Source organism: Triticum dicoccoides, chromosome 1B (assembly GCF_002162155.2).
Source record: "Triticum dicoccoides isolate Atlit2015 ecotype Zavitan chromosome 1B, WEW_v2.0, whole genome shotgun sequence".
NCBI lineage: Eukaryota > Viridiplantae > Streptophyta > Magnoliopsida > Poales > Poaceae > Triticum > Triticum dicoccoides.
In genome coordinates, this window is record NC_041381.1 from 326,636,350 (window position 1) to 326,652,848 (window position 16,499).

General features: G+C 46.0%; 1 protein-coding gene across 1 annotated transcript; it reads left to right on the plus strand.

The window, feature by feature from the left end:
* Positions 1 to 857: 857 nt before the first annotated feature.
* On the plus strand, positions 858 to 5,616 carry LOC119333194 (auxin response factor 22-like). The gene is made up of 4 exons (XM_037606180.1): positions 858 to 1,211; positions 1,344 to 2,489; positions 4,174 to 5,060; positions 5,189 to 5,616. The coding sequence occupies exons 2-4, from the start codon at positions 1,398 to 1,400 to the stop codon at positions 5,283 to 5,285; spliced, it is 2,076 nt and encodes a 691-aa protein (XP_037462077.1). The 5' UTR covers positions 858 to 1,211; positions 1,344 to 1,397; the 3' UTR covers positions 5,286 to 5,616.
* The last annotated feature ends 10,883 nt before the right edge of the window (positions 5,617 to 16,499 follow it).

Here is a 16,499-nt window from a genome sequence, read left to right on the forward strand (position 1 = left end):
TGGCCAGCTGCAGTGGCGCAAAAGAGGGTACAGGGAGAGCAGCCGCTGCGCCGCGACATGTCCCAATCGGTGTTCCGTGGGTCGGTTGCCCTGGCTCTGAATTCCCGGCGATCGGTTCGCCCCCGCGCCGGAAAGGGGGGACACAGGAGTTGAGACGAACAAGGCACAAGATTCGCCCATTTCCGGATCATGCAATCAGTCGCTGCCAACACCAACTTACGGCCGCGGCGCACAAATGCTTCCTTGTCCTCTCCTCTCTCCCAAACAACCGAATTTCGACAGCTTATTACTATCATGTGTCGTCGCCTCGCCTGCTTTCCCTTCCCTCACAGCAGATGAGACGAGGATATATATACATGCATCGCGTCGCATCGCACGCGTGACAAAACTGTTCTTTTTTGTTTTCTTTTCACCCGGGTCCCACCCACCCCAACCAACAAAACGCTGCGAGTTTCGCAAGAGCGAGCGGCGAGACCAAATAAATGGGTTGAGATCTGAGATAATCTATCTGTTTGTTGAGTTTTAAAAACATTTCCCCCTCTTTTCAGATTCAGAAACACTAAAAACAAGACGAAAACCCTCGGCTCTTGTCGCCACTCCCTACTTCCTAGTCCGGGCCATCAAGGCCGCGGCCCACCGACAGCACAAAAGGCAGCCACATGGCCCCACACCTTTATCACCGACACGCCGGCCCCACGAGCCCCGGCCCCACCAGTCATCTACGGTTGGTGGGCGTCGCTGTTGGCTGTGCGAGCCAGCGCAGGCGATCCGGTGGGCCCGCGGCTCCACTGGGGCGCCCGGCCACTGCAGCAGCCAAGCCAAGCCAAGCGAGCGCCTCTCCCCTATCTCTATCTATCTAATGGCCGGGAAGACATCCAAAGAACTCGCCATAATTCCAAACCACTGTGCCGCTGTAGCGCAGCGCTCCCTCCTCGTCCTCCCTCAAGAACACGGAAAAAGATCGGGGCTTTTGGGTTCCGGACACCAAGGATTGGATATTTATTCTGTTTTGCTTTGCTTTGACCGGCGCGGCGGTTCTTGAACTTGGGATGGAGTTGCAGGGGCCGGGCGAGGGGAGGGGAGGCGGCTTCGCCTGATGTAGATTTCCCTTTTCCCTTTGCCTGCTTTGTTTATTCTGGCTCTGGGCGTTCACATCTCTCGCAGAGCTTTCGTGATCTGCCAATTGGAGGCCATGCGCGCGGGCCAAACAGGTGCTTGCCTTTCTTGCTTTTCATGATGTTGATTTGCTCTTTTCATGGCTGTGCTCGCCATGGATTGATTGCGTGTGGAGTTGGGTTTTCCTTCGGGGTTTGCGAATTTGACGAAGGGCAATTTGATGCCAGGTTTGCTGTGCGGGAACAAGTGATCGCATTTCGAGGCGGTGGTTTTAGGTGGAGATGAAGGAGGTGGGCGAGGAGAGGTGCCTGGACCCGCAGCTGTGGCACGCCTGCGCGGGCGGCATGGTGCAGATGCCGCCGGCGCGCTCGCGCGTCTACTACTTCCCCCAGGGGCACGCCGAGCACGCCAACGGCGGCGGCGGAAGCGCGGCCGCCGAGCTCGCGGCGGCGGTCGGGCCGCGTCCGCTTCCCGCGCTCGTGCTCTGCTGCGTGGCAGGGGTGCGCTTCCTGGCTGATCCGGAGACGGACGAGGTGTTCGCCAAGATCCGGCTCGTGCCCGTCGGCCCCGGCGAGGCGGGGTTCCGGGAGCCGGAGGGGCTCGGCCCGCTCGGGGGCGACCCGGCGGAGGCGCGCGACAAGCTGGCCTCCTTCGCCAAGACGCTGACGCAGTCCGACGCCAACAACGGCGGCGGCTTCTCGGTGCCGCGCTACTGCGCCGAGACCATCTTCCCCAAGCTTGACTACAGGGCTGACCCGCCGGTGCAGACGGTGCTCGCCAAGGACGTGCACGGGGAGGTGTGGAAGTTCCGCCACATCTACAGGGGCACGCCGCGCCGGCATTTGCTCACCACGGGCTGGAGCACCTTCGTGAACCAGAAGAAGCTCGTCGCGGGGGACTCCATCGTGTTCCTGCGCACCGAGCACGGGGAGCTCTGCGTCGGAATACGCCGGGCCAAGCGGGTCACCTGCGGGGGCATGGAGTGCATATCCGGCTGGAACGCGCCAGGGTATGGGGGGTTCTCGGCCTTCCTCAAGGACGAGGAGAACAAGATGATGAATGGTGGCCCCGCCGGTTACGTCAAGGGCAGGGGGAAGGTGAAGATCGACCATGTGGTCGAGGCGGCCACCCTTGCGGCCAACAGCCAGCCATTTGAGGTGGTGTACTACCCGAGAGCTAGCACGCCGGAGTTTGTTGTCAAGGCCGCGGCGATGCAGGCTGCCATGAGGATCCACTGGTGCCCTGGCATGAGGTTCAAGATGGCCTTTGAGACCGAGGATTCCTCAAGAATCAGCTGGTTTATGGGGACCATATCTTCGGTTCAGGTTGCCGATCCACTCAGATGGCCGAATTCACCATGGAGACTTCTTCAGGTTTGCCCGATCTGATGATATCCATAGTTGCACTCCATCCTTTCTTCTCAATAAAGATGCATAGTTACATGACATGCAACTGCAAGGTGTGAATGCAGCGCACCATTTACACAACACTTCTCATTCAGATGCCTTGAATGGTAGTAGTAGAACTTAAGGTACTACTAGCATGCAAAAAATGACCAGCTTTCCGCACAATGTTGCCAAATTAATAGTACTAATTGGTAATAATAATGATCCCGAACCCCCTGATATGAACAAATCATCCTATTAATTAGTTCAACAACTGGCGTAGATTTACTGGAGTAAAATGTCACATCCTTCTTCGATTCCTTCTGACTTTGTATGAATTAGTGGAACAATCAATAAAGCTGTTGTACATAATTCACAATTGCATAGTAGTTATGGAAGAAAAGGCTTGTGGTCCTTTAGTAGCTTTGCTGGTTTCCAAATTTGGATTATCAGTTTGCATGTTCTTCTAAGTAGCTCTCTTCTTTGTCAGTAGGCAGCTCCTAAACTTATGTATTCCTTTTAGTTCCCCTAAAAAAATGTATTCATTTTAGTATAATATCCTAATTTCTTGAATTAGTACGCCACCATCAGTTGCTCAAATTTCACAGCTTGATGTTCGGTCTTTAGCACCCAACGTGAAGCTTCCAAAGGGCATGGGAATGCTTGGCAAACTTCTAACTAGAAGCAGAATTGTTTAGCATGGTTAGATGTGACTAATGTAGATGAGAAGCTATTTGTCTAATCACATTAACCTGGGATAGGGCAAAATTGTACACAAATCTAATGAAATGCCGTACACACTAGAAGCAGAATCGTTTACGTGCAAGAATCTACAAGCTACATCATCTGTCAGATTTGTTCAGTTTCTCTCATGGAAGTTGTCCCTGTACAAATAGTAAGAGGGCAGCAGAGAATTGAAATAGGAGTCTTCATTGCCAACAGCTTCGTTTCTGGGCATTCGTTAGTTTCAAAGCCCATCTATCAGGGCTCCATGCTAGTTCTTTCAAAGTTTTTTACAACCAAATTCTTACTGGCACCTCATAAACAAATGCAATAAAGTTCGGTGTAGAATACTGCATGTTCCTGTAATAAATACCTGATGTTGGTACTACAACTATTAAACTTCAAATATGGGTAGTGAATTAATATGATCATGTAGTATGACGATGATCCATGTATAAACTGTTTGTGCCGAAGGTATTTGATCCTCCCTCTACTTGAAAGTCCTACCGCACATTTGTCTTATCTGATCAGTCCCGTACTCCAACCATCAGGTTTCTGTCTGTACCTTGGGTAACAGATGCTGAACCACTGAAATTGGTACATTTGGCAGTTGAACATAACATGCTAGCTCTATGTATCTATTGTTTTTAGCTCTCTCGGCCGTTTATGCATATTGCTACTTCATGGAATCTTATCTCGATGTTTATGTTATCCACCTACGTAGGATAGTGAAGGGTGTCTTACTAGTAATAGTGAGATATTAGAGGTTTATGTTTCCATCATTATCATCAGTTATATATCAGATTTAATACGAAAATGAGCCATCAATTTTAGTTGGCGTTGTGATACTTTGCGCATTTTAGTTCTACAAGCACCAGGGTACTTTTTGTTTAGTCGATCACAGTAAATCTCTTTATTAACATGTTTCATGGTTGCAAAATCCTTGCAGGTCACATGGGATGAGCCAGACTTGTTACAGAATGTGAAATGCGTGAGCCCATGGCTTGTGGAACTTGTATCAAGCATTCCACCAATCCATTTGGGACCATTTTCTCCACCACGAAAGAAGTTACGGGTTCCCCAACATCCTGATTTTCCATTGGATGGTCATCTGTTTAATCCAATTTTCCATGGGAACCCACTTGGTCCTAGCAACAGCCCCCTATGCTGTTACTCGGACAACAACTCTCCTGCAGGCATACAGGGAGCCAGGCATGCTCAATTTGGTTTACCATTAACAGACCATCAGCTTAATAAGCTGCACCTTGGTCTGTTCCACAGCGGCGGTTTTAACCGGCTTGACGCTCTAACCCCGTCTTCCCGGATACCTAAGGGCTTTGTGCTCAGCAGCGCACCAGCCCACGACAGCGTCTCTTGCTTGTTGACAATCGGTACACCACAGAGCACAGAAAAATCTGTTGACAGAAAGACCCCACATATAATGTTGTTTGGAAAGGCTATTCTTACGGAGCAGCAGATGACTTCAAGTGGATCAAGGGAAACACTCTCCTCTGGGGCTACTGGAAATAGTTCACCTATCAGTACTGGGCTGAAGGCAGGAAATACGTCTGATGGTTCTGGTTCATCAATCTGCATTGGATTCTCATCGCAAGGTCATGAGGCTTCCGACCTCGGACTGGAAGCTGGGCACTGCAAGGTATTTATGGAATCGGAGGATGTTGGTCGCACCATCGACTTGTCTGTCTTTGGTTCATATGACGAGTTGTATGGCCGTCTGGCTGACATGTTTGGGATCGAGAAGGAAGAAATCATAAGCCATCTTCGTTACCGTGACACAGCTGGTGCCGTCATGCACACTGGAGGATTACCATTCAGGTGAGAAGTCCCTTATAGTATGCACAGTATTCTTTAACTCGTTGTGCGATAGTATCTTCTTCTTCATCTTCCAATATTGCAGTAATGCTGTAGTGATATATATCTAATTCATTCTGTTCATGCAACAGTGACTTCATGAAAGTGGCACGGAGGCTGACGATAATAAGCGGCGAAAAGGGAGGGCTGGCGAAACCTCTCATCGAATGCATGGTTCAGCGGGTGTGATATCTTGATGAGCTCCAGCATGAGTTCCATTGAGAAATATTAAACCTAGAGTGAAGGACTACTCTCCATATGCATGCGTTTTATTAGCGGTTTGTTTACCCGTGCTGTCAAGCGGAACTGCGTCATCGTTAGTACTACAATCTTGTGGATTGCTTTTTAATATGTACTCACTGTATTTGTCTGTTAGCTGCTTGTTCAGCGCTGTTGATCGCCCAAGTTAAGGGCTGGTCATCCGGCGGCTGAGTTGGAAGTGTGCTTCTCAACGAACTCTTGGACGGTTTTGCTTTGCTTGGAATAAAGTTAAGTTTTCAGTTGGGTCTTTGGAAATTAATTAAAGCTGGCGCTGCCTGGGTAGATGAAATGTCTGAGGGTTTGATGAGAATTTCTTGGTGTTTTTTCTTACCTTGGGACGTGTTGTTTCTTGGTCATTGTTGTGTCTTTTCTGGATTGTTGTGTTCTTTTCCTGGAAAGCGAAAAGGTCTTCCCGGGCTTGATGAACAACTTGCGATGGTGGTGGTACGAGACTACGAGAGGGAGGCTAGGGTGGCGTAGACGCTATAGGCGTGACCCATCCATCGCCGCACGGGGTTGTCATGCGCGTTCCGACGTAGCTATCTTTCCGTGAGAGAGACACGACCCTGTTTGTTTTGTTTTGTTTTGTTTTGTTTTGGGCGGGTAGTTTGGCCGAGCCGAACCTCGGTCGGAGCCGTGACGCGAGAAAAACGGCGCGAGGAGGAAGAGGAAGGCGGCCACACTCGACTCGACTAGGCTGGACATGCCTACCGGGTGATTAATTGGAGGCTGCAACGTCGTCCTAGTGTGGTGTTGGTGCTACACCGTCGTGTGGTGGCCTGTCACGCTAGGGACGGTACCGGTTATGATCGAGGCCGTCCTAGGTTGAGCTGTTTAACTGACACAATTGCTCTGTACCACCGTGTCCGTGATGATGACCATGACCATGACGCCGGCCCCATACTCGCATAGCTCTAGCGTTCCATAAATTCCTAGGGCCTATGTAGGATGTAAACGGCGTTTAGCCCTCTTTTTTTTAGGATTGTTTAGCCTATTTATTATTATTGTCTAACAGTTCAAGGAAGGTTTTCTTCCTGGAAAAACAAACTAGAGTATCGATCGAGTTAACTAAAGAGCCTTGCCGCTGTTTATCGCGCCATTTACATCCTGGGTTCATGGTTACTTTTCTGCCTCTTTTTTCCTTTTCATGACGCAGGGTTACAATTCTGATCTTTTTCGTTTAGCATGGATAGTGTCTCCCGAGTATTGGGTATTGCTCATGACGATCAGTAAGATCCCACTCGCTAACAGCAATCCCATGTGGGACGGCCTATTAACGTTGGGCTTCGTTTCCTGAGCAAGTGGTTAACGGAAGGATCCTAAGAACTTATAAACCAGTTTTGGAAGCTTTCAAGCCGGCTTTCTTCCTGTTTTTTTTCTCATTTTCTTTCTCTGCCGGTTTTCTATTTCTTTCTTCCTATTTTTTTTTCTCTCATTTTCTTTCTCTGCCGGTTTTCTATTTCTTTCTTCTTGTTTCTTTCCTCATTTTCTCTCTCTGCCTGTTTTCTATTTTATTTTTCCTTCTTCATTTCCCTTTTTCTTTTCATCATTTTTTCTATTGATTTTTTTCTGTGGTTCAATTTGGAAATAGTTTTAACAGTTGAAAATATTTTAAACTCATACACTTTCAAAATCATGAAAAAAGATCAAAAATATTGAAACCGTTAACATTTTTCGAATGCACAAACATTTCCGAAATCAGAACATTTTTCGTATTTCCATACATTTTTTGAATTCACAAGTTTTTTAATTCATGATTTTCTTTCAATTTGATTTCTTTAATATTGTCTGATTTTTTTAAAAAAATGAACAGTTTTTATGCCGCGGACATTTTTTGAATTTGTGAATATTTTATGAATTCATAATTTCTTTGAATTTGTGATCATTGTTTGAATTCGATTTCATGAACATTTAATGAATTCGTGAATACTTGTTGAATTGCAAACATTTATTGAACTCACTAACATTTTTTGAATGCATTAACATTTGCAAACTTCCAAACATTTTTCGAATTTATGATATATATATATACTTTCAAAATTTATGACATTTTTTAAAATTTGTGAACATCTTATTGTTTTTTTTCTTAAATAATGAAAATTTTAAACCGATAGAAATGAAATGGAAAAACGAGGAAATATGTACTCGAATGAGTATCCGCACATGCATGAGCGGAGCTAATGGCCGCTTCCGCGTTCACCCTTGGCCTACCCCATTAATTGCATCTTGTTCGCGATCGCTCCATCTTGGAGGCGTTGTTAACCTTCACGCGAGAATGGGGGAAGCGTCCGCCCGAAAATGTACGATGTGTATGAAAAAAGTAGTCATCAAACATAAATATTAAAAAAAGTTAAACATGTATATTTTTTTAGGATGTATACGTAAAATGTAAAAATATGCATGAAAATGTAAACATATATTAAAAAATGATGAAAACAGAAGAAAAGTTAGAAAGAAACACCTCAAATATGAAAAACCCAAAGAAAACTCATGAGAAAACAATGAAAAACAAAGAAAAACAAATTTTAACTAAAGAAAAACAAAAAAAACTGATGAAATCTAAGAAACAAACGAAATAATTAAAGAACATAGAATAGAAATAAAATAATAATAAAATGGAGAAATTAACAAAGGAAAAACCGAAAAAAAGGAAAGAGATAACTGTAAAAACCGAAATAAAATGATGAAAAAAGTGGAAAAACCCATGAAGAAACAAAAAAAGAATGAGAAAGAAACAAAAAATAAAATAGCATGACGAAAATGCAATGAGCGAGCCAGGGAGCAGAAACGGAGGCTGGCTCATTACTGTACAAAGCACGGGAAACCTTCAACGAGGCACAAGCTAGTCTTGCTGTTAAACACAAGGTTTTGGGAAACTGCACGACACCCGTAAAGGGGTGTGGCTATCTCATATATATAAGGAGTACACAAGGTGTACGATACAATATACAAGACTTATACAGAGGCTACATACAAATACAGTCTAACACCCTCCCTCAATCTTAACTATGCCCTGAGGTACAAAGTACATTAAGATTGCGCCTACAGCCTACAAACTGAGGTTGTGGTAGAGGCTTCGTGAAGATGTCAGCAAGTTGATCTTTGGATGAGATAAACTTGATAGAAAGTAGCTTCTGTGTAACACGTTCCCGCACAAAGTGATAATCAATTTCAATGTGTTTGGTCCGAGCATGAAACACCGGGTTGGATGATAGATATGTCGCACCAATGTTGTCACACCAAAGGACAGGTGACTGAGGTTGAGGAACTCCCAACTCTCTCAACAAGGACTGTACCCATATGATCTCAGTTGTAGCATTGGCAACTGCCTTGTATTCAGCCTCAGTGCTACTCCTGGACACCGTAGCTTGTTTACGAGCAGCCCAGGCGATTAAATTAGGACCAAAGAAGACAACATGTCCCCCCGTGGATCGCCTGTCATCTGGATTACCAGCCCAGTCTGCATCTGAAAAAGCTGAAAGTGCAAAAGACGGCGCTGGCTGAAGAAGTAAACCATATGCTGCAGTGAGGCGTACATAACGAAGAATACGCTTCACCGCTGACCAGTGAGTAGTCCGAGGAGCATGAAGAAACTGACAAACATGATTGACTGCATAGGAGATGTCAGGCCGAGTGATGGTCAGATACTGCAGACCACCAACAATACTGCGATACTCAGTAGAGTCATCCGAAGTGAGAGGATCTCCATCAAATGCAGACAAACGATCAGTAGCAGACATAGGAGTCATGGCATGTTTACACTGTAGCATACCTGCCTTGCGCAGCAAATCCATAGAGTACTTATGTTGAGTGAGTGTCAAACCAGCAGGAGAACGAGAGACTTCCAAGCCAAGGAAGTAATGCAACGTGCCTAAATCCTTCACCGCAAAATCACCACTCAAGGAGGAGATGAGACGATCAGCAGCAGCATCAGATGAGCTGATGAGAATAATATCATCAACATACACCAGCAGATACATCGTCACCTCAGGCCGATGCAGAAGGAAGAGTGACGTATCAGCAGTGGAAGGAACAAATCCCAGGGACCGAAGAACAGAGCCCAACCTGGCATGCCAGGCACGAGGAGCCTGCTTCAGCCCATAGAGCGCCTTGACCAGACGGCACAGATGATGAGGGCGAGCAGAATCCACAAATCCTGGTGGCTGACGCATGTAAACCTCCTCATCCAGAACTCCATGCAAAAAGACATTCTGAACGTCCAGCTGACGAAGAAACCAGCCTCGAGTAACAGCCAAGGATAACAGAAGTCGGATAGTCGTTGGTTTGATCACCGGACTATATGTATCCTCATAGTCAAGACCATACCGTTGTTTGAACCCTTTCGCCACTAACCGTGCCTTATAGCATTCAATAGAACCATCAGCATGCCTTTTAACTTTGAAGACCCACTTGGAGTCAATGACATTAACACCAGAGACCGGAGGAACAAGTTGCCATGTACCATTTGTCAATAACGCTTGAAACTCTTGTTCCATAGCCTGTCGCCAATGAGGGATCCCAAGGGCAGCCTGAAAATGACGCGGTTCAGCCGAAGGATCTTCCTTGAGATGAGCAACACATGCTGCAAGCCACGCCACCGTCCCATCTTTGTGTTGCTTGGGACAGAAAATGCCAGACCTGCTGCGCGTGTGCGGCCTCTGAGCAGCAGCAACCGGTCGTGACGGAACCAGAGAGACCGGTGAGGCATCAGGCGACGAAGGCAGTGACGAGGCAGGGCCAGACGACGGCACGGAGGCGGGCGACACCAGCCCAGGCGATCCCGGCCCAGGCGAGGCTGGTCCAGGGGAGACCAGCCCAGGCGACTCCAGCCCAGGGGAGGCCGGCTCGCCATCCACGGCCGGCCCATTTGAGGCCAGCCCAGGGGAGTCGGGGGCGACACCTTGAGGCCCAGGCGATTCCATCCTGGGAAGAGCTGGTGCGGCAGCCGACCCCGGTCGCGCGGGTGAGGCCGGGGCTGCCGACCCCGGTCGCGCGGGAGGCATGCATGGCGCATGCATGTGTTGGAAATATGCCCTAGAGGCAATAATAAAAGTATTATTATTATTATATTTCCTTGTTCATGATAATTGTCTTTTATTCATGCTATAACTGTATTATCCGGAAATCGTAATACACGTGTGAATACATAGACCACAATATGTCCCTAGTGAGCCTCTAGTTGACTAGCTCGTTGTGATCAACAGATAGTCATGGTTTCCTGGCTATGGACATTGGATGTCGTTGATAACGGGATCACATCATTAGGAGAATGATGTGATGGACAAGACCCAATCCTAAGACTAGCACAAAAGATCGTGTAGTTCATTTGCTAGAGCTTTGCCAATGTCAAGTATCTCTTCCTTTGACCATGAGATCGTGTAATTCCTGGATACCGTAGGAGTGCTTTGGGTGTATCAAACGTCACAACGTAACTGGGTGACTATAAAGGTGCACTACAGGTATCTCCGAAAGTATCTATTGTTTTATGCGGATCGAGACTGGGATTTGTCACTCCGTGTAAACGGAGAGGTATCTCTGGGCCCACTCGGTAGGACATCATCATATGCGCAATGTGACCAAGGAGTTGATCACGGGATGATGTGTTACGGAACGAGTAAAGTGACTTGCCGGTAACGAGATTAAACAAGGTATTGGATACCGACGATCGAATCTCGGGCAAGTAACATACCGATAGACAAAGGGAATTGAATACGGGATCGATTGAGTCCTTGACATCGTGGTTCATCCGATGAGATCATCGTGGAACATGTGGGAGCCAACATGGGTATCCAGATCCCGCTGTTGGTTATTGACTGGAGAACGTCTCGGTCATGTCTGCATGTCTCCCGAACCCGTAGGGTCTACACACTTAAGGTTCGATGACGCTAGGGTTATAAAGGAAGCTTGTATGTGGTTACCGAATGTTGTTCGGAGTCCCGGATGAGATCCCGGACGTCACGAGGAGTTCCGAAATGGTCCGGAGGTAAAGATTTATATATAGGAAGTCCTGTTTCAGCCATCGGGACAAGTTTCGGGGTCATCGGTATTGTACCGGGACCACCGGAAGGGTCCCGGGGGCCCACCGGGTGGGGCCACCTGCCCCGGGGGGCCACATGGGCTGTAGGGGGTGCGCCTTGGCCTACATGGGCCAAGGGCACCAGCCCCAAGAGGCCCATGCGCCTGGGGAAACCCTAAAGGAAGAGTCCCAGCAGGGGAAGGCACCTCCTAGGTGCCTTGGGGGGGAGGACTCCTCCCCTGGCCGCCGCCCCCTTGGAGATTGGATCTCCTAGGGGCTGGCGCACCCCCCCTTGGGATCCCTATATATAGTGGGGTAGGAGGGCCTCCCAAACACACCTTATGCCTTTGGTGCAGCCCCTCCCTCTCTCCCAAGTTCCTCCTCCTCTCCCATGGTGCTTGGCGAAGCCCTGCTGGATTGCCACGCTCCTCCACCACCACCACGCCGTTGTGCTGCTGTTGGATGGAGTCTTCCTCAACCTCTCCCTCTCCCCTTGCTGGATCAAGGCGTGGGAGACATCGTCGGGCTGTACGTGTGTTGAACGCGGAGGTGCCGTCTGTTCGGCACTAGGATCATCGGTGATCTGAATCACGACGAGTACGACTCCATCAACCCCGTTCACTTGAACGCTTCCGCTTAGCGATCTACAAGGGTATGTAGATGCACTCTCTTTCTACTCGTTGTTGGTCTCTCCATAGATAGATCTTGGTGATACGTAGGAAATTTTTTGAATTTCTGCTACGTTCCCCAACAGTGGCATCATGAGCTAGGTCTATTGCGTAGATTCTTTGCACGAGTAGAACACAAAGTAGTTGTGGGCGTTGATGTTGTTCAATATGCTTACCGTTACTAGTCCAATCTTGTTTCGACGGTATTGTGGGATGAAGCGGCCCGGACCGACCTTACACGTACTCTTACGTGAGACAGGTTCCACCGATTGACATGCACTTGGTGCATAAGGTGGCTAGCGGGTGCCAGTCTCTCCCACTTTAGTCGGAATGGATTCGATGAAAAGGGTCCTTATGAAGGGTAAATAGCAATTGGCATATCACGTTGTGTTTTTGCGTAGGTAAGAAACGTTCTTGCTAGAAACCCATAGCAGCCACGTAAAACATGCAAACAACAATTAGAGGACGTCTAACTTGTTTTTGCAGGGTATGCTATGTGATGTGATATGGCCAAAAGGATGTGATGAATGATATATGTGATGTATGAGATTGATCATGTTCTTGTAATAGGATTCACGACTTGCATGTCGATGAGTATGACAACCGGCAGGAGCCATAGGAGTTGTCTTTATTTATTGTATGACCTGCGTGTCATTGAAGAACGCCATGTAAACTACTTTACTTTATTGCTAAACGCGTTAGTCATAGAAGTAGAAGTAGTCGTTGGCGTGACAACTTCATGAAGACACGATGATGGAGATCATGGTGTCATGCCGGTGACAAGATGATCATGGAGCCCCGAAGATGAAGATCAAAGGAGCTACATGATATTGGCCATATCATGTCACTACTCTATTTGATTGCATGTGATGTTTATCATGTTTATGCATCTTGTTTGCTTAGAACGACGGTAGTAAATAAGATGATCCCTTACAACAATTTCAAGAAGTGTTCTCCCCTAACTGTGCACCGTTGCTACAGTTCGTCGCTTCTAAGCACCACGTGATGATCGGGTGTGATGGATTCTTACGTTCACATACAACGGGTGTAAGACAGTTTTACACAGCGAAAACACTTAGGGTTAACTTGACGAGCCTAGCATGTACAGACATGGCCTCGGAACACGGAGACCGAAAGGTCGAGCATGAGTCGTATAGTAGATACGATCAACATGAAGATGTTCACCGATGTTAACTAGTCCGTCTCACGTGATGATCGGACACGGGCTAGTTGACTCGGATCATGTGATCACTTAGATGACCAGAGGGATGTCTATCTAAGTGGGAGTTCATAAGATGAACTTAATTATCCTGAACATAGTCAAAAGACCTTTTGCAAATTATGTCGTAGCTCGCGCTTTAGTTCTACTGTTCTAGATATGTTCCTAGAGAAAATATAGTTTGAAAGTTGAAAGTAGCAATTATGCGGACAGTAGAAAGCTTATGTCCTTAATGCACTGCTCAGTGTGTTGAACCTCGAACGTTGTCTGTGGATGTTGCGAACATCTGACATACACGTTTTGATAACTACGTGATAGTTCAGTTAAACAGTTTAGAATTGAGGCATCAAAGATGTTTTTGAAACATCGCGAAACATATGAGATGTTTTGAGGGCTGAAATTGGGATTTCAGGCTCGTGCCCATGTCAAGAGGTATAAGACCTCCGACGATTTTCTTAGCCTGCAAACTAAGGGAGAAAAGCTCAATCGTTGAGCTTGTGCTCAGATTGTCTGAGTGCAACAATCACTTGAATCGAGTGGGAGTTGATCTTCCAGATGAGATAGTGATGTTTCCCCAAAGTCATTGCCACCAAGCTGCTAGAGCTTCGTGATGAACTATAACATATCAAGGATAGAGATGATGATCCTTGAGGTATTCGCGTTGTTTGACATCGCGAAAGTAGAAATCAAGAAGGAGCATCAATTGTTGATGGTTGATGAAACCACTAGTTTCAAGAAGGGCAAGGGAAAGAAGGGATACTTCATGAAACGGCAAATCAGCTGCTGCACCAATGAAGAAACCCGAGGTTGAACCCAAACCCGAGACTAAGTGCTTCTGTAATAAGGGGAACAACCACTGGAGCAGGATTACCCTAGATACTTGGTAGATGAGAAGGCTGGCAAGGTCTATAGAAGTATATTGGATATACATTATGTTAATGTGTACTTTACTAGTACTCCTAGTAGCACCAGGGTATAAGATACCGGTTCGGTTGCTAAGTGTTAGTAACTCGAAATAAAAGCTACGGAATAAAACGGAGACTGGCTAAAGGTGAGCTGACGATATGTGTTGGAAGTGTTTCCAAGTTTGATGTGATCTAACATCGCACGCTCCCTCTACCATCAAGATTAGGATTAAACCTGAATAAGTGCTCTTGCACCTAAAGGAATGGTTTATTGAATTTTGATCGTAGGGATACACATTTTCATGCCAAAAGATATAAGATAGTAATGATAGTACCACTTACTTGTGGCACTGCCATGTAAGTCATAATGGTATAAAACGCATGAAGAAGCTCCATGTTGATGGATCTTTGGACTCACTCGTTTTAGAAAAGTTTGAGACATGCGAACCATGTCTGTTGGTGTATACGCATGAAGAAACTCCATACAGATGGATCGTTTGGACTCACTTGATTATGAATCACTTGAGATATGCAAATCATACCACATGGGCAAGATGACTGAAAAGCCTCGTTTTCAGTAAGATGGAACAAGATAGCAACTTATTGGAAGTAACACATTTTGATGTGTGCAGTCCAATGAGTGCTGAGGCATGCAGTGAATATCGTTATGTTCTTACTTCACAGATGATTCGAGTAGATGTTGAGAATATTTACTTGATGAAACGCAAGTCTGAATTATTGAATGGTTCAAGTAATTTCAGAGTGAAGTAGAAGATCATTGTGACAAGAGGATAAAATGTCTATGATATGATCATAGAGATGAATATCTGAGTTACGAGTTTTGGCACACAATTAAGACATTGTGGAAATTGTTTCGCAATTAATACCGCCTGGAACACCATAGTGTGATGGTGTGTCCGAACATCATAGTTGCACCCTGGTGCGTACCATGATGTCTCTTATCGAATTACCACTATTGTCCATGGGTTAGGCATTAGAGACAACCACATACACTTTAAATAGGGCACCACGTAATTCCGTTGAGATGACACCGTATGAATTATGGTTTAGAGAAACCTAAGTTGTCGTTTCTTAAAGGTTTGGGGCTGTGACGCTTATGTGAAAAAGTTTCAGGATTAAGCTCGAACCCAAAACGGATAAAGTACATCTTCATAGGACACCCAAAACAGTTGGGTATACCTCCTAATTCAGATCCGAAAGCAATATGAATTGTTTCTAGAATCGGGTCCTTTCTCGAGGAAAGGTTTCTCTCGAAAGAATTGAGTGGGAGGATGGTGGAGACTTGATGAGGTTATTGAACCATCAACCAGTGTGTAGCAGGGCACAGGAAGTTGTTCCTGTGGCACCTACACCAATTGAAGTAGAAGCTTATGATAGTGATCATGAAACTTCAGATCAAGTCACTCCCAAACCTCGTAGGGTGACAAGGATACGTACTACTTCAGAGTGGTACAGTAATCTTGTCTTGAAGGTCATGTTGCTACACAACAATGAACCTACGAGCTATGGAGAAGCGATTGTGGGCCCAAAATTCCGACAGATGGTTAGAAGCCATGAAATCCGAGATAGTATCCATATATCAGAACAAAGCATGGACTTTGATGGACTTGCCCGATGATCGGCAATCCATTGAGATAAATGGATCTTTTAAGAAGAAGACGGACGTGGATGGTAATGTCACCATTAAGAAAGCTCGACTTGTCGTTAAGATGTTTTCCGACAAGTTCAAGGAGTTGACTACGATGGGAATTTCTCACTCGTAGCGATGCTAAGAGTCTGTTAGAATTATGTTAGCGATCACTGCATTATTTATGAAATCTTGCAGATAGGATGTCAAAACATTGTTTCCTCGACGATTTTGAGGAAAGGTTGTATGTGATACAACCGGAAGGTTTTGTCAATCCTGAAAGATGCTAATAAGTATGCAAAGCTCCAGCAATCCTTCTGAGGACTGGAGTAAGCATCTCGGAGTTGGAATGTGCGCTTTGATGAGATGATCAAAGATTTTGGTGTATACAAAGTTTATGAGAAACTTGTATTTCCAAAGAAGTGAGTGGGAGCACTATAGAATTTCTGATGAGTATATGTTGATCAGAAATGATGTAGAATTTCTAGAAAGCATATAGGGTTATTTGAAAGGTGTTTTTCAATAGAAAACCTGGATTAAGCTACTTGAACATTGAGCATCGAGATCTATAAGGATAGATCAAAATGCTTAATAATACTTTCAAATGAGCACATACCTTGACATGATCTTGAAGGTGTTCAAGATGGACCAGTCAAAGAAGGAGTTCTTGCCTGAGTTGTAAGGTA

What these genes read in the sequence shown, in the direction of transcription:
- LOC119333194 (XM_037606180.1), top strand. Translation starts at nt 1,398, where the DNA reads ATGAAGGAGGTGGGCGAGGAGAGGTGCCTGGACCCGCAGCTGTGGCAC. An exon ending in CACCATGGAGACTTCTTCAG is followed by an intron (nt 2,490 to 4,173) that starts GTTTGCCCGATC and finishes AAATCCTTGCAG; the next exon opens with GTCACATGGGATGAGCCAGA. An exon ending in ACTGGAGGATTACCATTCAG is followed by an intron (nt 5,061 to 5,188) that starts GTGAGAAGTCCC and finishes TTCATGCAACAG; the next exon opens with TGACTTCATGAAAGTGGCAC.